Source organism: Triticum urartu, chromosome 6 (genome assembly GCF_003073215.2).
Source record: "Triticum urartu cultivar G1812 chromosome 6, Tu2.1, whole genome shotgun sequence".
Lineage (NCBI taxonomy): Eukaryota > Viridiplantae > Streptophyta > Magnoliopsida > Poales > Poaceae > Triticum > Triticum urartu.
In genome coordinates, this window is record NC_053027.1 from 572,372,350 (window position 1) to 572,395,127 (window position 22,778).

Consider the following 22,778-nt stretch of genomic DNA (forward strand, 5'->3'; position numbering starts at 1 on the left):
GTATATCTGTATTATTGGTTGTTGCGGGGTTCTTTTTTTGAGAAACCTTTTTTAGGGGTTTTTGAGAAACTTGTAGACGTCAACCAATGTTGTGGTGAGCAACCTAAAAATAAACAAATCAAATTCCACCTTAGGTCGAATTACACTTTATTTTCGAAAGTGGACCAGCCTCCACCTTCAGCCCAGGTAAAGAAGGCAATTTTTTGGTAGGGACGGATTCAAAAACATTTTTGACGGATCAGTAGAACTGCATATGCGTTCTGAAATTTCTAGATATTAAATAGGTGCATGGCCCCGACATGGGTCCGCGCCTGGTATTCTTGCATTTTTTGCACAGGCATTCTTTATTTTCTTGCATAAGTTATTTTTCTTATGCATTTTAAACCGAAAACATTTTTACATAGGACTTGTTGCGATCATCTTTCATAGTCTCATATGCATTTACATTGTGTTTTTGTATATCTGTATTATTGGTTGTTGCGGGGTTCTTTTTTTGAGAAACCTTTTTTAGGGGTTTTTGAGAAACTTGTAGACGTCAACCAATGTTGTGGTGAGCAACCTAAAAATAAACAAATCAAATTCCACCTTAGGTCGAATTACACTTTATTTTCGAAAGTGGACCAGCCTCCACCTTCAGCCCAGGTAAAGAAGGCAATTTTTTGGTAGGGACGGATTCAAAAACATTTTTGACGGATCAGTAGAACTGCATATGCGTTCTGAAATTTCTAGATATTAAATAGGTGCATGGCCCCGACATGGGTCCGCGCCTGGTATTCTTGCATTTTTTGCACAGGCATTCTTTATTTTCTTGCATAAGTTATTTTTCTTATGCATTTTAAACCGAAAACATTTTTACATAGGACTTGTTGCGATCATCTTTCATAGTCTCATATGCATTTACATTGTGTTTTTGTATATCTGTATTATTGGTTGTTGCGGGGTTCTTTTTTTGAGAAACCTTTTTTAGGGGTTTTTGAGAAACTTGTAGACGTCAACCAATGTTGTGGTGAGCAACCTAAAAATAAACAAATCAAATTCCACCTTAGGTCGAATTACACTTTATTTTCGAAAGTGGACCAGCCTCCACCTTCAGCCCAGGTAAAGAAGGCAATTTTTTGGTAGGGACGGATTCAAAAACATTTTTGACGGATCAGTAGAACTGCATATGCGTTCTGAAATTTCTAGATATTAAATAGGTGCATGGCCCCGACATGGGTCCGCGCCTGGTATTTTGCATTTTTTGCACAGGCATTCTTTATTTTCTTGCATAAGTTGTTTTTCTTATGCATTTTAAGCCGAAAACATTTTTACATAGGACTTGTTGCGATCATCTTTCATAGTCTCATATGCATTTACATTGTGTTTTTGTATATCTGTATTATTGGTTGTTGCGGGGTTCTTTTTTTGAGAAACCTTTTTTAGGGGTTTTTGAGAAACTTGTAGATGTCAACCAATGTTGTGGTGAGCAACCTAAAAATAAACAAATCAAATTCCACCTTAGGTCGAATACACTTTATTTTCGAAAGTGGACCAGCCTCCACCTTCAGCCCAGGTAAAGAAGGCAATTTTTTGGTAGGGACGGATTCAAAAACATTTTTGACGGATCAGTAGAACTGCATATGCGTTCTGAAATTTCTAGATATTAAATAGGTGCATGGCCCCGACATGGGTCCGCGCCTGGTATTCCTGCATTTTTTGCACAGGCATTCTTTATTTTCTTGCATAAGTTATTTTTCTTATGCATTTTAAACTGAAAACATTTTTACATAGGACTTGTTGCGATCATCTTTCATAGTCTCATATGCATTTACATTGTGTTTTTGTATATCTGTATTATTGGTTGTTGCGGGTTCTTTTTTTGAGAAACCTTTTTTAGGGGTTTTTGAGAAACTTGTAGACGTCAACCAATGTTGTGGTGAGCAACCTAAAAATAAACAAATCAAATTCCACCTTAGGTCGAATTACACTTTATTTTCGAAAGTGGACCAGCCTCCACCTTCAGCCCAGGTAAAGAAGGCAATTTTGTGGTAGGGACGGATTCAAAAACATTTTTGACGGATCAGTAGAACTGCATATGCGTTCTGAAATTTCTAGATATTAAATAGGTGCATGGCCCCGACATGGGTCCGCGCCTGGTATTTTTGCATTTTTTGCACAGGCATTCTTTATTTTCTTGCATAAATTATTTTTCTTATGCATTTTAAACCGAAAACATTTTTACATAGGACTTGTTGCGTCATCTTTCATAGTCTCATATGCATTTACATTGTGTTTTTGTATATCTGTATTATTGGTTGGTGCGGGGTTCTTTTTTTGAGAAACCTTTTTTAGGGGTTTTTGAGAAACTTGTAGACGTCAACCAATGTTGTGGTGAGCAACCTAAAAATAAACAAATCAAATTCCACCTTAGGTCGAATTACACTTTATTTTCGAAAGTGGACCAGCCTCCACCTTCAGCCCAGGTAAAGAAGGCAATTTTTTGGTATTGACGGATTCAAAAACATTTTTGACGGATCAGTAGAACTGCATATGCGTTTCTGAAATTTCTAGATATTAAATAGGTGCATGGCCCCGACATGGGTCCGCGCCTGGTATTCTTGCATTTTTTGCACAGGCATTCTTTATTTTCTTGCATAAGTTATTTTTCTTATGCATTTTAAACCGAAAACATTTTTACATAGGACTTGTTGCGATCATCTTTCATAGTTCTCATATGCATTTACATTGTGTTTTTGTATATCTGTATTATTGGTTGTTGCGGTGTTCTTTTTTTGAGAAACCTTTTTTAGGGGTTTTTGAGAAACTTGTAGACGTCAACCAATGTTGTGGTGAGCAACCTAAAAATAAACAAATCAAATTCCACCTTAGGTCGAATTACACTTTATTTTCGAAAGTGGACCAGCCTCCACCTTCAGCCCAGGTAAAGAGCAATTTTTTGGTAGGACGGATTCAAAAAACATTTTTGACGGATCAGTAGAACTGCATATGCGTTCTGAATTTCTAGATATTAAATAGGTGCATGGCCCCGACATGGGTCCGCGCCTGGTATTTTTGCATTTTTTGCACAGGCATTCTTTATTTTCTTGCATAAATTGTTTTTCTTATGCATTTTAAACCGAAAACATTTTTACATAGGACTTGTTGCGATCATCTTTCATAGTCTCATATGCATTTACATTGTGTTTTTGTATATCTGTATTATTGGTTGTTGCGGGGTTCTTTTTTTGAGAAACCTTTTTTAGGGGTTTTTTGAGAAACTTGTAGACGTCAACCAATGTTGTGGTGAGCAACCTAAAAATAAACAAATCAAATTCCACCTTAGGTCGAATTACACTTTATTTTCGAAAGTGGACCAGCCTCCACCTTCAGCCCAGGTAAAGAAGGCAATTTTTTGGTAGGGACGGATTCAAAAACATTTTTGACGGATCAGTAGAACTGCATATGCGTTCTGAAATTTCTAGATATTAAATAGGTGCATGGCCCCGACATGGGTCCGCGCCTGGTATTCTTGCATTTTTTGCACAGGCATTCTTTATTTTCTTGCATAAGTTATTTTTCTTATGCATTTTAAACCGAAAACATTTTTACATAGGACTTGTTGCGATCATCTTTCATAGTCTCATATGCATTTACATTGTGTTTTTGTATATCTGTATTATTGGTTGTTGCGGGGTTCTTTTTTTGAGAAACCTTTTTTAGGGGTTTTTGAGAAACTTGTAGACGTCAACCAATGTTGTGGTGAGCAACCTAAAAATAAACAAATCAAATTCCACCTTAGGTCGAATTACACTTTATTTTCGAAAGTGGACCAGCCTCCACCTTCAGCCCAGGTAAAGAAGGCAATTTTTTGGTAGGGACGGATTCAAAAACATTTTTGACGGATCAGTAGAACTGCATATGCGTTCTGAAATTTCTAGATATTAAATAGGTGCATGGCCCCGACATGGGTCCGCGCCTGGTATTTTTGCATTTTTTGCACAGGCATTCTTTATTTTCTTGCATAAGTTGTTTTTCTTATGCATTTTAAGCCGAAAACATTTTTACATAGGACTTGTTGCGATCATCTTTCATAGTCTCATATGCATTTACATTGTGTTTTTGTATATCTGTATTATTGGTTGTTGCAGGGTTCTTTTTTTGAGAAACCTTTTTTAGGGGTTTTTGAGAAACTTGTAGACGTCAACCAATGTTGTGGTGAGCAACCTAAAAATAAACAAATCAAATTCCACCTTAGGTCGAATTACACTTTATTTTCGGAAGTGGACCAGCCTCCACCTTCAGCCCAGGTAAAGAAGGCAGAAGCCCAAGCTGCGTCTCAATACGTACTGTTTTTACTCTTTTTTTTAAGGTATAAAAATAATATCCTTAATAAAAGCAAGATGTAAAAAGTATATATTATTGGAGATGGGAGGTATCGACCCCCCTGCCTATTAAGATGCAACATAAGTGCTCTACCATTTGAGCTACATCCCCATTGACATCTGTTACATTAATCCAACGAATTAACAACTAATTAATTCTATTTAACAAATAATAACCAAGCATGCCCCAGTTACCAATCACGAATTACAGATGGTCTCTTTCTTCCATACAAAAAAAAAGATATACATAAACAAAAAACCAAAAAACAGTAAGCTCCAAAATGTTCATGCCATTTTCTGATTACTCTACTATAACAAGGAATATACAATTGTCAAAGCGATGCAAAAATTTCTCCTCCGTCGAACGAGTGCGAAAATCGCAAAAGGGTAGGCGCATCTTCGGTGGATCAAGTGTGATCAGAAGATAACCATTCTATGGGTTAAAGTAACCGGAGCCACCAATGTTGGAGGAGACGAGCAACATCACGCTGGTTATGGCAGCAAGCCATACCAGGGCCCTATCTGAGACACCAAAGGCAGACAAGAAAATCCTTCCAAATCAGCTCATGACACAGTAAATAACAAAGCCTCATGGGTCCGAAAAACATTAAAAAAAATTGTTTACCTTCAGGGTTACTAGACACTGGGCCCGTGGCTACGGCGATACCGGCGGGCACGGCGACATCACTGGCTTGCGATACCTCAGCCTTCTCGGCGCCTCTCGAGCTCTTGGTCTCAGCTGACGACACGATGCCCTGGAACTCCTCGCTCACGAGCAGCGCGGCCAGCAGGTCCATGAAGGTCTCCCTCTCGTTGCCGTTGAAATCGCCCCGCCTGGTGCCGTCGAGCTGGACAAAGTCTAGCGTGTCCTCGTCTGAGATGTAGCCCGTGGCGTACTCGGTTTTGACCGTCTCGTCTTCTTCGTCCTCGACGTAGGCTTTGTATGTGAGGCGGAGGAGGACCTCGCCGGATGACCGCTTTCCGAAGAAGCCCCACCCTCCGTATAACGTGACAATCTTGTCGGTGGGTACTGTGTCTTTGAGTGAGCTTAGATCAACCTGAAAAGAATATTTTTGAACAGTGAAATTCATCTCACTTTCAGTTATAAAACCATCTAGCTGAAATCATCCCAATCTCTGTGTGTCGAACCAGAAAGCAAATAAACAGACAGAGTGTGCAACAAAATAGTGAGAGTGGAGAAACAAAACTGTAGATGGTCAAATCATACCTCTCCAGTGCCAATAGTGATGTCGGTGAAACCAACCGTGTCCTTCACTTGAATACACAACTTTTGTTTGCGAGGGTTTACGACCAGCATATGAAAATCCTGTTTCATGTGGAGTGTTTATAAGCATGGCAATAGATATGGAAAATATTTCAGTTAGAGCAAGAGAGTGTGAAACAGAAGTTCGTCAGAGCTTTACTTGATTCCAGATTGGTTCTTCTGGCAGGCCAGTCACAGTTGTTTGGCTGTTCTTCTTGCTCTTTATGACTTGATCACCAAGAATCATGGCAACATATGGATCTGTCTTCCCTGCAAGTGAAATGAAGTGTCTCAAAGCTTTGTCAACACGAAACAGAGTCTTGTGACAAAAATGAACTGTTTTTAATGCCTCTTTTAGCCTATGTGTGATTGAATCAATGCATTTAATTTAATTAATTTAATTTAATTGATGCCGGCTTTTGAAAACAGATAGACTCAATAGAAATACAAACTCGACTGTGAAGAACCTTTCATCGGTATACCACTGCTTTAATATGGACCAGAGCACAAAATCCAAACCAGAAAAACCTAGGAGCACTATAAACTGGGCCAGAGCTAACTGTTTCAGCCTTTGAGGGGGTGGGAGGTGGGGAGTCTTTTTCAAACCCGGCTCAAGTGTTTGCCAAGGCCTATCATACTCTAAATGCGGAAATTTGTTAGAGCACTTTCTTGCCTGACACAACAAGGTACACCATTGGGTATACAGAAATGAATTGGACGTCAGCTCTAACCTAATAAAAAAAATGCTAAATCAGACACAAGTGGAAGCAGAGAGTCCTTACCGAACAAGACAAAGCTAAGCTTCCTAGCATCAACTAGTGTCACTGATAGCTCTCCGACAAAGTCCTTATTTCCATCTTGAACATCTTGAACTAAGTCACTTGCAACCCCTTGCATTATACCGCTTGCAACATTTTGAATTATGTCGCTTGCAACATCTCCTGCAACAGGTCCCATAGCTCTCCCCTTCTCAAAATCAAGGACAATCTTTTTTGGCCGGACAAAGAGACGTGGCAGGTCTTCCGTTAGAAGTTTCGTGAGAAATCTAGTAGCAGAAGTCATGGTGTAAGACCTTTGTATCAAACAGTACAACAAAAATGATATCTGAGCCTGAAAGCGTTAAATCTGGCATAACTGCAGAACTGTCCAGAAACATGATCAGGCAATGTAATGCTACTTCAATCAAGTATATTCACCACTGAATTCGAACACCATCTATCTTCTGGAAATTTGAACACCGACTGATAACAGATTCACAAATCTGTTATCCAATATTCATAAAGACAATAAATCATAGTAACTAGCTAAGTGCAAGCTTGGATAAAAAGTAACATTGATAGCTCAAACCAATTTACATTAAGTGTTTTATATGCTCTAATAAGTGCACAAGGATGGGTATTTAACCTCCTAGAACTAGACTAACAAGGAAGCAGCAGAGGGGAGGGGTGAGGGGGTCAGAGTGAATATGTAGTTGGGGACCTGAGTGCTGCACCAGTATACCATTTTCTAACAAAAAAGAATCGACACTATGTAATCATGATTCTGAAGAGACATTTTGGATGATAGGTCTTACATTGACAGAACAGGAATTGCTGGAGGAGGCGAGCACCATGTACATGCAAAGATTTTTTAGCACATTGTTAGATAAAAATCAAATCTATAGCTGGTCATTTCATCAAAGGGATACAGAAAAGGGTATGGGCTAGCAATCACCCAACAGAGTACAAGTAAGAGCTTATGAATAGCAAATATCTCTCCGTCCACTATTATAGACGCATTTTAGTGTGTCTGTTCATTCATTTCAGTCTTTATGTAGTCTATCCAAAGTGTGTCTGTTCATTCATTTCAGTCTTTATGTAGTCTATCCAAAGTGTGTCTGTTCATTCATTTCAGTCTTTATGTAGTCTATCCAAAACATCTTATACTCCCCCCGTCCCAAAATAAGTGTCTCAACCTTAGTACTTTAGTACAAAGTTGAGACACTTATTTTGGGACCGAGGGGGCATTTGTGAACAGAGTAAAACACAATATAACTGTCTCTGGCAGTAGAAAGTGTAACATATTGTCATTGTTTTGGATGCAGAAACTCACAAAATTAAGACCTAGAAAATCTACAGTATCCTCTCATTTTCTTTCAACCATCTCAATGCCAGCGGGAATACATATGCCTAGAAGAGAGGCGGTAATAGAGCTTCCATTAAAAAAAAACAGAGAAGAGAGGTATGTGTAGGAAGTATCTTCAGTTCACTTGGTCTAACATGTACATGTCCCGCACCCCAATCTTAAGAAGTAACTGAATAATCCAAAATTGTCGAATTCTAATACCTACTGCCTATGTTGCATTCAATAAGTCAAATTTGTTAAGAGGTAGCACGAAATTAGGTATAAGTTGCAAATGGGAACAATAAGTTTGAATAAGCATTTGCATACCCATAAGATTGAAGAGACGGAACAGTGACAGCTCAAACTTTATCTTCGGAAGCGACACAAATGCCCAAGACACAGCTCCCACCCATGGTTCTGTCGGAATAAGCCTCAACTTAACCCACAACTCCCCATCGATATCAAAATCTCGAACCCAGACCGGCACGACGATTGGCACGGCACTGAACTTCAAGGAGAGGGCCAATGCCATGCGTGCATCACCAGCATAACGGATGCCGATTTGGTACCTGAAATACACAATGAGGTTAACTAATTCTAACTTATTTTCTCTACCAAAGGGTAACACTAAGACAAACACAATTCTCGCAGCAATGACTAACAGAAAGACCCACATCATAGTAATATGAATCAAGTACATGAGGCAGTCTGCTTCCACATCTGTAAAGCTATCACACAGTTGCTTATTGATCTTAACTGATATATTGCACATAGACTAATTATTATATCAGACTAATATACACCCTGTTTCCCTAAATAAAAAACTAAAACTATGATCATTATCATAAATCAACAGATTTCCCTATTCTGCTCCAATTGGTGCTGTCAATTACACTGAAAGTCTGAAACTGAATGGATAGTTTCTAACACCAATGTCTGCATGAACCTACCTACCATTGCTCTAGTGACAGTAAATTTTCCATCCAAATCAAGTACTACAGATTGAATTATGCTTAAGCACTCTCGGAGACACTAGCAAGAGGATACTCACTGCAGGTCGTTGGCCCGGCGTGAGGTCCGGCGCTCGACGTTCCTGACGGAGAGCGGCTCCTCGCCGAGGTGGAACTGCCGGATCTCAACGCGGTTGACATAATCCGGCTTCTGGAGGTTGTCGATGACGGGCTGGAGCAGGCCGACGATCCAGCCCTCGATGCCGGGGCGGTAGACCTTCCAGAGCTTGCCCAGCACCATGTTGACCCACTCCACGGACTCCTTGCGCTGCAGGTCCTTCTCCTCCAGGAAGAGCGAGAAGCCGGAGGTGGGCACCTGCGGCCAGGACCCGTTCACCCGGACCTCCCGCTCGGCGCGGCGGCGCCGGCGGAGGGTGAGCAGCTTGTCGAAGGCCGCGCCCACGAAGAAGAAGAGCGCGAAGAGGCCCAGCACGGACCGCGGGAGGGAGGGGAGCGGCGGCGGGGCCGGCAGCGGGTGGATGACGCCCAGCTGGGTCCGCAGCTTGGACACCAGCGGGTCCTCGCCTCCGGCGCGGTAGCCCCCCGCCGCGAAGGCCGGGGAGGGGCGCGCGGGGGAGGCGGGGGTTGGGGTGGAGGTGGGTGGTGGGGTCTGCTCGGGGGCGGGGAGGTTGTTGGCGGAGAGCGGTGCTGCCGCGCGCCGGGGCGGAAAGGCGGCGGCTTTGGGGACGGGGAGACATCGTCGGCGACGGCGGTGGCGGTGGGTGGGGAGAAAGGAGGAGGTGGGGGTTGGCGCGGGGCTAGAGAGGGAGAAGGGAGGAGGAGGCGGCGGGGTGCCGGCGGAGGGGGTCAGCATCGGGGTCCACCGACATCCGGCGAGCGAGGCGTGGGGCTCGCCGGAGAAGATATGGGAGGGGACGGAGAGGTTCAGAGCTAGTGGTGGATGCTGCTGCGGAGAGAAGCGGTCAGGCTTGCGCTTCCCCACTCCCTCTGCCTGTCCGCTATGCTGACCACTGAAGCAGCAAAACTTTCCTTTTTTTACTGGTAAAATAAAATTATTACTATCATCGTCTCTTCTTGGAACAAGATTGCAAGTTCTTTGGTAGATGCAAAATTTGCATTTCTGACACTACCTACTGCATTTGAGCAAAATGTTAAGGAGAATTTTCGTTTCCTAAAAGAATTTTCATCGTATCACACACAACTATAAACAGATAACATGGCAGATAAAAAGAATCTGCGAAAGTAGAGGGATTTACTGGGACAACAGATTAGGCTAGTTAGGATTGAGATGCAGAACTCATCGAAATACAAGGCCTATGAATTTGTTTGAAAATTTGGAGTATTTCGGGAAAATCAATAGGAGAACCTATTCTTTTAAGGATAAAACTACAACTTCTTGTAAAGACATAATGTACTTTGATGCATATTGATGTTTCATAAAAAGAGATGTATGTATGCATATAAAAAGAGATGGTTTGTTAAAAGTTGGTATCTACTACTGGGTAAGCAGGAGCTGAGCTGCTTAGCAACTCTAAGGTCATTGGCTTGTTTCGCCATCATAATTCATTTTTCATGACCCTCGTACTGATTAACAATGTTTACAGGCATACAAAAACCATCCGGAGGTCGAATGAGCCATACATGACGTCCACTAGAAGAGAAACTAAAAGGCAAGATAGACTATAAGCTTCCGAATTTGATGTTCTTCGTTTATAATGGAACACCAATCCATTATTGTGTACTTTAGCTTGAATATCAAAGCTGATATGACTATGCAAGCTCTTGCACGGCCCCTGCATGCTTTGAACGACCTTAAGACAATCTGAACCTATCATTTTGTTCCACAGGGAAAGATCGGGTGCTAGAGGGCTTCTCTGTGTGCCAATGCTTCAAGGGTTCTCGGGTGGGCGATGGTGTTGTAGACCATTGCTGATGCACCTTGGTACACGCCATCTTCTCCTCGTGATGCAACTGCATGTGTGTGTGCAGGCGATGTCGGGCATGCCGCCAATCTTAGATTGTTGGACAGGCCACCTGGAGAAGCCTAATAGTTGGCCCCACACAAGGGTTGTGCCCCTCTTCCAGCCTTCTGGCCTTCTGTTTGATGGGTTTCTCCCAGGGAGCGCGGCTATATGTCACTTATAACGATCCGGAAGGAGGTCTCACCTGAAGCAATTTTTGGCCTTCCCGTCACTATGGGCTGGTCTAGGTCAGTTTGTTATCTTCTCTGTTTTTTTTATTTGTTCATTTTTTGTGTGCATATTGTTGAAAATATTCCACAATGCATATATTCCAAGAAAATAAAAAACTTTAAAAATTTCAAAATCAGTGAGTTTTAAAAATGTTAATGCAGTGTAAAAAAATATTATTAAAACATGCTAAATATGTATAAAAAAATTCCCAGATTGTATGGAAAAAAAGTAGACATCAATACATATAATATAAAAATTGTTAGTCATCTATTTAAAAATGTTAAAAGTGTATAAAAATGTTCCTATTGTATACAAAAAATGCACGGTGTATCTGTAAAAATTAGAATTGTAATGAAACAACACAAAAGGAAAAAAAATCGATAAAGAAAATGGTAGAGAAAACGTGAATGAAACAAAGAAAAACGAGAAAAATAAAAAATGTATACCGAAAAAACGAAGGAAAAAAGGAAAGATGAAAAATGAAGAAAACACGAAGCAAACCATGAAATAGGTGGGAGCAGAAAAACGGTGTTACAGAAATCGGTCGGCCTAGTAGAGTGCTCGCCAGAGGACGCAACTTTTACTTGAGCTATATGTCGCTTAATGCGACATGGAAGAAGGGCTCGCCTCTAGCCTCTACACGTATGGTCCGGCTCAATTAGCGTGTTTTTCTCTCGGTCGCCGTGTCCGGTCTATGTGGTTTCGCCGGGTCTATTGTTTTCCTCGGTTTCCTTCTTTTCATTTTCCAGTTTTTTTTACTGTCATTGTTTTTTCGGATTTATTTGGATCTTTTTCTTTGTTTGTTTCTTTTTTCTTATTTATTATTTCCTGAAATGTCTATATTTTCATAAGTGCATTTTGGTCGTACTCATTTAATCTTATCAAAAACATGGTTTTTTTGTAAAAAAAACTTCCAATCTATTCATTTTCAATCATGATAGTATAACGAAGAATAGAAATAATAAAAATTACATCTAGATCTGTAGTCCACCTAGGTACAACTACTAGGACTGAAGCGAGTCGAAGGCACGCCGCCATCATCGCCTAATGTTCTTGAAAAATATATGTTTTCATGTCTACTTTTTTCATACACATTGAATTCGTATACATCTAAACATTTTTTTATATATGTTTCACATTTTTAAATACATGATTTCACAATCTCTTAAATGCTTGTTTGGAACATTTTTTCGAATAGGAGTTAAACATATTTTCAAATACATGTTGACACTTTCTTCTGTATGATACGAAACATTTTTATGAACTATGCGAATATTACACCTGAACTTTTTTTCCTAAATATACCATACTTTGTTTGAATGGTACGAAACAATATTTTGAATTACAATTTTTTTGTTTCATTGTATAACATTTAATTTAATTGTCATGTACATATCTGAACTTTTTTTAAATGTTTGTACATTTGTTATTTGGAGAAACATTTTCTAAAAATGGGATGAACATTTTACACTGCATTTACTATTTTTTTTCATAATATATGTATCTTCTTAAAAATATATAAACAAAAGACAAAAATATGTGTGACGTTAGCGTAACGAGACCATGTTGTAATTGAAGAGGCTTACTACCAGCTAGCTGCAGGCGACTAGGGCTTCTGCCTTTCGTCAGCGACACCACCGACTACCTCGTCTTGTGTGGCCATGGGGCATGGTGGATCTCGGCCCTTACCAACGAGAGGGCTCAATTGTTATATGTTTCTTTGAGTTTTGCTAGCGTTTGTGTCCTTCTCAGAAATACGATTCGACGGCGGCTCCCTGAAGATGGAATAAGGTTCTCTCCCGCCTAGGCCCATTCTGGTGATGTGTCTTGCATTTGTTGGACGGCGGGTGGAGGTGTGTCTCCGACCGACCCCACATGATTCGGTTGGTGGTTGTCTTTGGTGGATCTCGAATCAAATCTTCGTTCATCTACGTCAGAGTGTCTTCAGGTTGGATCCTTCCGATCTACACTTCTCTTCATCGGCGATGGTTGTCGTTCTAGTGTGTTAGTCCTATGGAGCCTTAGAATGACTACTTCCCGACTGTTTACGGCAGCCCTTTATCACATCGCCCTTTATAAAACCCAAGCCTCCACCGTGTATATAAGAGGAGGCTAATTAATGGGGGCTCTCAATCCCATCTACTCTCCCGTAGAACTACTCCTGGTAGCCATCTCATCCATATCATTGTAACCCCTAGCATGCGCCCCACCATGAATAACAACAGGAAGTAGCTAGGATGCAGGGTATTACTTTTTGTAGGCCTGAATCGGACTAACTTGTGCGTGCAGGCTCTGTCCTGGTACTTCCGGCCATGCAAGGCACCCTACTGAGGAATCTGACGTTTTTTGCTTTGTTAATAAGCATCATGCAGCACTTGAGCTAGTTCTAGAGACAAGACCAGGAATCAATTTTTACAGTTTATAACTCTACATGTGCATATGAGTTTTCCTCTGAATCACATATTCAAGAACCATGTCAGTTATAGCATAGAGTATAAACATTTAATTATAAACATGAAAATAAATAATATACTAATTATTGCCTCTAGGGCATTTTCCAACGCATAGGTGGTGGGGTTGTAGTGGTCTAGTGGAAGAATGACCGCGTCGTCACAAGAGCAGGAGCATGCGGAGGCGGGGCATGGCTGTGGAGAAGGAGCCGACCTCGAGCACTCACGACCAGCTCCAAGCCCTTCGTCGCTAGCTTGGTGTTGGATCTGAGAGAGCTGCTACGGCGGTGGTCCGACAGGGAGGAACACGAGGCGGCAGCCAGAAGAGCAGGGGCGCTAGCGGCGTGGGAGAACTGACGCGGCAGGGAGGACGTTCGTGAGATTGTCCGTGAGAGGTGTGCATGTGAGGGGAGGTATAGCAGTTTCCATTTTTGCGGGATTACATGGTTGCCGAATGAACCTTTTAGTCCGCTCACTGATGGCAGAGTTTTTGTCCGCCCCTCAAATTGGTAAACGTACTTTTGGTAATGGTTAGTCGTTATCTTGATGGTTAGATCCAAATAAGTGAGTCTGATCGTGAGGCTCTAATTGCTTCGGTTTATTATGTATACTTTGATGAAATGCGGTTAGAGAAGATAATGTTTAGTCTAATACAGTAGCAGAGATCGATACAACGTGCGTGTCTCTCGATGGATGGAGATGTACGTTTTTCCACACACACACACACAAAAAAAACCGTTCGTGCAATCGTTCAGCGCCTAGGCTAGCGAGTACAGTAGTATACGGTCGGTAAAAAAAAGGAAAGACAATGCCTTCGATCGATCGCTCGTGCCTGCTTTTATTAGGAAGGCAAATACCGAATACGTTTCATAGTATCAGGGTAGTTTTCTTTTCCTATACTAATATAAATAGCTATGTACCCCGTGGAAACTCCAGATCCATCAAACCCTAATACCCCTGGCGGCGACTAGGGTTTGGGTGGATCTTCGACGGCGGCCGCTGAATCCATCGGCGGCCGCAACGAAAAGCTTGTGGACGATGGCGACATCAACCACCGGCAAAGGATGGAAACGGAGCGGTGCCCTTTCCCCTCGTTCCGCGCGGACGCAGATGGAAGAGGCACTCGGGAAGCTGGACATCACCGAGGAGGAGGCGACACCTCTGGTGATCGACGACGCCAACGATGATGCTCCGGCAAAGTGGCTACTTGCAGGGAAGGTGTTGCATCGTAATCTCCTCCATATCCAAACGATCTGCAACGCTCTCCGCCCTGCATGGGGAAACCCTAGGGGGCTAGAATTCCGGCCCCTAGGAGAGAACATGTTCGCTGCTGAGTTCGACTCCAAACGAGATCGGGACCGCGTCTGGGAAGGCGCACCTTAGCATATCAGAAAAACGCGGTGATCCTGGAGTACTTTGAAGAGCACATGCAGCCGTCCGAGCTCAAGTTCGATCGGTTGCAGTCTGGGTGAGGGTAGTTAATCTACCTTACAACCTGAGGAATAACACAAGGGGCTTGGCGATAGCGCGCCAGATCGACAAACACGCCACCATCGCCCAGATTGATCCAGTGGGGGGTTTCCTAAGAGCAAGAGTCACCATTGATGTGCTTAAACCCCTCCGCAGATGGATTGTCATTGAATCTACCAAGAGAGATCAAGTGGACTGCTATGATATCGAGTATGAACAGATACCCCACTTCTGTTTCTCTTGTGGACGACTAGGCCATGCCGATCTCTTCTGTCCCACCCCAGGGACAAGGGATGCGAATGGCGATCTCCCTTTCAAGGCAAGCCTTAGGGCGCCTGAGGACCGGAAGAAAGGTTTTTCTGGTGAGAACTCGACGAAGGAGAAACCAGAGACGCAACGCAGCACGCGAGAGTCACGCTCGTCAAGTTCCAAGCAGAAAGAGGGGGTTGAGGTTACCTCTCCTGTCAAAAATCCTACTATGAACAAAAGGAAAGGAGTGCCGCAGAACCAAGTCTATCGGAAGGTGGTGACAGCTCCCCTGGCTATCAAGGAGAAAGGGGAAGGGCTTGAAAATGAGGATGTTCTTCGGGGAGTGGCTCCAGAGGGAGAGACGGAGGATTTGGGAACTGTTTTTGTAGAGAGAGAATCAAAAAAGAAGAAACCGACACCACCGTCGTCGGAAACATCGGCAACGACTGCTAGTCAGCGCTGCCCGTCGCAATGAGCACTATCAGTTGGAACTGTCGAGGGCTTGGGAACCCTCAGACAGTTCGAGAGCTTCGCAAGATTGTGAAGCAAGAAGGACCCGCCCTTCTGTCCGTAATGGAAACAAAGATTAAGGGCAAAAGAGTGGAAGACCTGAAATTCACTTTAGGCTTCTCTGGTTGTTTCGCCGTCGATAGCGACGGGCTTAGTGGAGGCATCGGACTGTTTTGGTCTAGAGATGTTGATGTTACTATGAAGAATTTCAGTCCATCACATATTGATGTATCTGTCAAACAGGATAATAAAACTTGGCGTTTCACCGGTTTCTATGGAGCGCCACGAGTGGAGAATTGGCATCAGAGTTGGCGTTTTCTTCGCACGCTTTTTGCTGTCCCGCATGATGCATGGATCTGCATGGGAGATTTTAATGAAACAATGCAAGGGGACGAGCACTTCAGTGTTAATGCGCGGCCGGAATACCAGATGAGGGCGTTTCGGGACGCGGTTGACGACTGTTCCTTCCAAGATTTGGGATGGAGAGGTATACCCTATACATGGGATAACAGACAGCCGGGGCTCGCGAATGTGAAAGCCCGGTTGGATCGTGCGCTTGCCAATGCGGGGTTTCTGAATTTATTTCAGTCCACCTCCGTCAAGCATGTGAGCAGTGTGGAGTCTGACCATTGTTTTATAGTAGCCGAGCTCAGAACAAGTTTGACCAATAGTTGGCCTCGAGCAAAACATAGCTTCAGATATGAAGACGTGTGGCAATCTCACAGCCAGTACGATCAGCTCGTACGCAATTTGTGGCAAGTTGGTGCTGGTCAGAGAGGGTTACAAGGTGTTGTTGAAGCACTGGGGACAGTGCAAAAAGATCTGGGAGCCTGGGGTGAGCGAGAATTTGGAAATCTCCAAAAGAAAGTCCGCAGCCTTCAAAAATGCCTAGACCGTTTAAGGAGCGTCTCGATGGACCGAGGGCCTACAGAGGAGGAGCTCGTTGTAGCATCGCCACTGCGAGAAGCCATGCGACAAGAGGAGATCTGGTTTAAGCAAAGGTCGCGAGTGCTTTGGTTACGGGTGGGAGACCGCAATACCGGCTATTTCCAAGCTCAAGCCGCCCACCGTAAGAGGATTAATCGTATCACTTCTTTGGAAAACTCACAAGGCCAAATTTTGCAAGATCCGGAGGAGGTGAAGGAGGAAATCAGCAACTTTTATCACGCCTTGTATCAGACTCAAGGCTTCCACCCCATGGATGAGTTATTGAATTGTGTGCAACCCAGCGTTACCATGCAAATGAACGATCATATCAACAAACCTTATGTGGCGGCTGAAGTAAAAAAGGCTCTGTTTGACATGGCGCCATCTAAGGCCCCGGGGGTTGATGGGTTCACAGCGGGGTTTTACCAACGGCATTGGGAGGTCCTAGGTGAGGACATCACAGTGGCCGTGCTGCAGTTCCTGAACGGATGAGAGCTACCTTTGGGACTGAACGACACTTCCATTACATTGATCCCCAAGGTACGACATCCGCAAAAAATTTGTCAGTTCAGGCCGATTGCTCTTTGCCCTGTTCTCTATAAGATTGCAGTCAAAGCTATTGCAAATAAAGTTCGAGGGATATTGGACGAGGTGATTGGAGAGGAACAAAGCGCCTTTGTCCCGGGTCGGTTGATCACAGATAACATACTGGTGGCGTACGAAAGTATTCATGCTATCAAGAGGCGAAAGAAGGGCAAAAACGCATGTTGCGCGGCGAAGCTCGACATGCTCAAAGCATACGATAGAGTGGAATGGCATTATCTCGAGGCAATGCTCCTCAGGCTGGGCTTCGGTGATAACTTTGTTCGTTTGATCATGAAGTGTGTGACTTCGGTCCGGTTCACGATCAAGGTAAATGGAGATCTTCTCCCTTATTTTACTCCTTCGAGGGGGCTTCGTCAAGGATGCCCCATGTCACCATATCTGTTCTTAATATGTGCTCAAGGCCTTACCTCCCTCCTGAATAATTTTGGCGGTGCGTACGTGGACAGAGGCATTAGGGTGAGTATCCATGCTCCTTGGGTTAATCATCTATTATTTGCTGACGACAGCTTGATCTTCCTCAGTGCAAAATCTCAAAGCACAGAGAGGCTCAATGAGATTCTCCGGATTTACGCTGAATGTTCTAAACAGGCAGTGAACCGGGAGAAAAGTTCGATCTACTTCAGTGCCAATACGGGACAACCCCTACGACAGAGTCTGGAACAATCTCTTGTGGAAGCTTTCTCTGAACGTTACTTGGGCCTCCCGACAGCGATTGGAAAAATCACCAGTGGGACTTTCGAACACATGGTGGATAGATGCCGCGATAAAATGTGGGGCTGGTCAGAGCAAAACATGGCCTGTGCGGCTAGGGAGGTTCTTCTCAAGACGGTGGTCCAGTCGATCCCCACCTTCAGCATGAGCTGTTTCCTCTTGACGAAGAAAGTTTGCAAATTGATCACTTCCTGCATGGCAAAGTACTGGTGGGGCAGTTCGATCGACAAGCGCTCGTTACACTGGCTATCTTGGGACAAACTCGAGGTGCCTAAAGTTAAGGGTGGCATGGGTTTCTGCAACATGCAGTTCTTCAACCTCGCAATCCTTGGGAAACACGGCTGGCGTCTTCTTACTAGACCGGATTCTCTGTGTGCTAGGGTTCTGAAAGGAAAATATTACCCTCACACTGATTTCCTCAATGCAACAGTTCCGGCCAGAGCTTCGGCAACCTGGAAGGCAATTGTGGCAGGACGAGATGCACTACAGGTTGGTCTCATTCGCCGAGTTGGCGATGGCTCAACTATCTCAACATGGACAGACAGTTGGATTCCGAATACAACCACGCTGAAACCTACGGGGCGCATTGGCACTGCGCCGCTTACTAGAGTCTCAGATCTCATTGATGAATACACAGGTAACTGGAATGAACAAATTGTTCGTCAAAATTTCTTGCACCCGGATACGGTAGCCATCCTAAACATACCACTTAATCCGGCGGGTGGCGATGATACTTTGGCCTGGGCTTTGGAGAAGACGGGCATCTACACTGTAAAATCGGCGTATCGTTCTCTTATGACTCGCAACGAGCGTGGCTCTCTAGAGGAAGGGGCGATTACAGAAACTTCATCTGCTAACAAACAGTTGTGGATTGCCCTTTGGCGACTACGAGTCGTTCCCAAAGTCCGAGTATTCTGGTGGAGAGTTCTTCGAGGGATATTACCTGACTCAACTACCTTACGCTATCGCCATATCAAGCAGTTGGGTCTGTGTGATGTTTGCAAAGCTCAGGATGAAGACATGTTGCATGCACTAATCCATTGCAACCATGCAAAGGCTTTCTGGGTGGCTGCGAGGGACAGATTTCAGCTCTCTCTCCCACGATTGCACCACGACACGTGGGCACGGGATATTCTGCTTGATCCTATGTTCATTGATGAAGACAGATGCAAGATAATTACTATCATGCATAGCATATGGACGTCACGGAACAACTGGACTCATGATCGCGATGGTTACACCCCTGTACAAGCGTTGAAGTGGGTTCATGAGACTTTGGCGATCCTGGAACTTCCTCCGTTGGGAAGGAAAACGAGGGCGGGTCAGTGCTGGAGGCCACCTGAGGCGGGTTGGGTCACTATAAACACCAACGGCGCACTTAATGTTGAGGAAATGAGGGGGGGGGGGGGGGGGGGGGGGGGGGGGGGGGGGGGGAGCGGGAGGTGTGGCGAGATCACACATCGCGTTCCTTGTGCCTGGTGCAAGCCTTTGTTTGGCATAACAGACCCCTTCATAGCGGAGTTGCTTGCTCTTCGAGACGGGATGATCTTTGCGCAACTTCGTGGCTTCTCACATGTGATCATGGAGATTGACTGCTTGGAGCTAGTTGATCTATAGAAATCACGCGGCAACACCAGATCAGTTGCAGCGTCTATCTTGAGTGAATTGGAGGAAATTGGTGCTTCCTTTGCTTCTTTATATGTTACGCATGTCAGTAGGGAGGCTAATGTGCCAGCTCATCAGTGTGCTCGCCTAGCCAGCACACTGGATGGCACGGAGAGTTGGCTTGATGCAAGCCCTGATTTTTTGGTTTCCTGCATGCGGGCGGATTGTAACACTATGATCTTAAGCTAATAAAGTTTCTGAATTTGACCAAAAAAAACTCCAGATCCATCAAATCGCCGTACGTACGTGGCCAGCTTCATGTGTAGTACATAGCTCTTTAATCGATCTCGAGAAAAAACGCGCATCCTATACCTCGTCGGAAATTAAGCGACGAGTCGGGAAGCTTCGCCAACGGTTTCCATGGCGGCGCAGGAGATTGCCCAATTTTCCAGCCGCCATGGAAGCCAAGATCAGCTTGTTGTCGCCTCTGATGCCACCGTTCCGGTAACTTACGACACCTCCGTAAATTTTGTCCTTCAGTTTTGGTACTAATCCAGCTACAAAAGTCTCAGCCATCATCGCCCATAATTTAATTCATTCATTAGATTCAAATTTGAATTTGCTTGGTTAATCTGCAGCCGCTGCCCCACAAACCGGATCTTCAGATCTACGTCGGCACCGCTTTTGCAGTAATGGTATCTTATGTACTGTTGCTTATGATCAGTATAAATTACATCCAAATAGCTGCGATCCCGGCTACTAGTCTCAGCCATCGCCCATAATTTAACTAGGCCATACTAGTTGGATCTAGCACCAGTCATGCATGCATGCTATTGAAACATGCAGTATCTTGCACGAGAACCAGGAAAATCCTAATGTTAGTGTTTGGCACATGTGTTATTTGGCCAAGCAATTCCACAGTTAATAAAGTACTCCCTCTGTCCCAAAATATAAGAACGTTTCTAACACTATACTAGTGTCAAAAACGTTCTTATATTATGGGACGGAGGGAGTACCAATCCAGCTAGAAGCCCCAGTAGTATTGCCATCGCCCATAATCTCATACCTCTAAATTTGTTTGGTTTACAGCTGCTGCACCTGCACCCTGTCGGCACTAGTTTTGCAGTACTGGCAGCTTATGCGCTGTTGCTTATGATCAGTACATACTACATCCAAATAGCTGCGATCCCGGCTATCATACTCGTTTTCGGTGTTTTGTGGGGCAATTTCTGGGTCAAGGGAAGACTTCAGCATAGAAACAACAACAATATTAATGGAACTGCTAATAACGAGGGGAGTGGCAGCGGATGCTGCTACCCACGGTACTACTGTCGTATTGTTTGCAGCTAATCCAGCTCGCCTGTGCACAAGCGACCAGCGGACAACAAAGTGACAATTTCCTTTTCTCTCACTTCCTCCTCTTCCTGAGCTCCGCGCTTGGTGCGCTGGCCGTGATGATCGCTGCGCTGCCCATCAGAGCCAATCAATGTGTGGCGCAGGGGCAGCAGCTGATTCACAGGATCTTCATTGTGGTTTTTATGATAGCAGTGCGCATGATGGCTACAGAATGGATGATGGTGGAGGTCATGCCACTGGTTTGCATGCCGGAGTTTATTGCATCACTTGTGTGGCTCACTGGTGATTTTGATCACGCCAGATGTATGGTGCTCATCGACAAGGTAACATCACGCAGATCAACAGTCACCTTTCTCACTGCAGCAGTGGCTCTGTTAGCGTTCATGTTTGCATTTGAGAACGAGATGGTACTTGCTAGTTACTGGTGCAGAAGAATCCTGTACTCCTGTACCTTGTCAGGGCTTCTATCCTGCTTGTGCGTGTGGATGATCCTGCAGTGGCGGCCGGATATCTCTGCTGATGTGTCCCTTGACTGGCCGAGCGTTAGTGCGATCATTTCCATAAGGATCCTTGAGTTCTCGGCAGTCATTTGCTTTGCTATGTCAGCTGTGCTTCTCTTCATTGGGTTCCTCTTGAATTACTCAATTCTGTAGATCTAAGTTTGCTATGTAAGCATGCATGGCTACCTTGTATGGTGGCCTCGGGACAAAGATCGACCATAAGGGCATCTCCAGCCGCGTCCCCAGGAAGGCCTCCTCAGACCTTTTTTTCGCGCCGGCGTCGAAAAAACGGCCCGGTCGCGCCCCCAGGAGCCCGATTTTCGCCGGCTTGGGCCGAAAACAGCGCCGGCGGACCCAGGCCGAACCCGGCACGCTGGGGGGCGCCCGGGGGCGCCGGGGCGAACTGTTTTGGCACGAAACAGCCGCGGGCCCGCCGCGTCAGCGACTCTACCCTCTTCTCGCCCCTTCGTCGTCCTCATCGCCTCGTTTCCCGCAGCGAATCAATGCCAAAGCAGCCGCGCTGCCGCGCCGGTCAGCCTACGCCATTGGTGCTCACGGGCGACGCAGGGAAGGCCGGATGACGCGCGTCCCTCACCCTCCCTCGCCCGCCACGCGTGCTCACGGCGGCTCGCACACGGGGCGGCGCCTCGGGCTATATAAGACGCGCCACAGCGCACTCGGCGACTCGTGCTCTCTCGCCGTCGTCGTTCCTCCCTCTCCTCTCTCGCCGTCGTCGTTCCTCCCTCTCCTCTCTCTCGCCGTCTCCAGAACCCATGGCCGAGCGCTTCCCAGGCGACGGCGCGGCGGCGAACGGCTTCGGCCGCCGCCATCTCCACGAGAACGAGGCTCGCCTCCTTTTCGAGGCCGAGTACCCGGTCCCGCCGGACATGCGGGTGCCCGGGGCTTGGAGGATCAGCGCCGGCGGCGTGCCGGTGTCACCACCACCCACCGGGGCGGCGCGGCGTGCGGAGATCGCACGTATCCGCGCGTCCCTGCCGCGGGCGGCGAGGGAGGGGCCACGGTACGTCCCCGACAGCCCGCTCTGGGAACCCGGCGGAGTACGAGGAGATAGCCCGGCGCGGCATCTCCGACGAGGACGCCCTGCGGTGGGCGCGGGACGACTACCTCCGCGACGAGATGGTCCGGCAGCGCCGGGCCCTGGAGGAGATCGCTGCCCGCAAGAGTGGGTGCGAGGACGAGCACGGCGTCGTGGTCCTCGACAGCGACGACGACGACGACGCCCCCGGACCGTCCAACCCGCCGCGCCAACCGGGGGAGGGATGAAGCAGGGACGGCGGAGGCGCAGGCGGGGGCGGCGACGACGACGACGACGGCGGTGACTACACGCGGTTCTACAGCCTCCTCGGCATGTAAACCGCGTGGGCGGGCGGCGAGGGAGACGGCGGGGTAGCCCGCGCAAGTTTTTTTTCTTTTTTTGTAAAATATGTTTAAGTTTGAACGAACTTGCCGATGTTTGCGTTAAATTTCAGTCGTGTTTGTGCC

At 45.5% G+C, this 22,778-nt stretch overlaps 1 protein-coding gene across 1 annotated transcript; it reads right to left on the bottom strand.

The window, feature by feature from the left end:
* Nucleotides 1-4,502: 4,502 nt before the first annotated feature.
* On the bottom strand, nt 4,503-9,695 carry LOC125515621 (extended synaptotagmin-1-like). The gene is made up of 8 exons (XM_048681132.1): nt 8,780-9,695; nt 8,056-8,297; nt 7,199-7,217; nt 6,408-6,670; nt 5,786-5,895; nt 5,590-5,688; nt 4,987-5,419; nt 4,503-4,883 (listed from the first exon to the last, which is right to left on the bottom strand). Exons 1-8 carry the CDS (start codon nt 9,550-9,552, stop codon nt 4,795-4,797), a joined length of 2,028 nt encoding a protein of 675 aa, XP_048537089.1. The 5' UTR covers nt 9,553-9,695; the 3' UTR covers nt 4,503-4,794.
* Nucleotides 9,696-22,778: the final 13,083 nt, after the last annotated feature.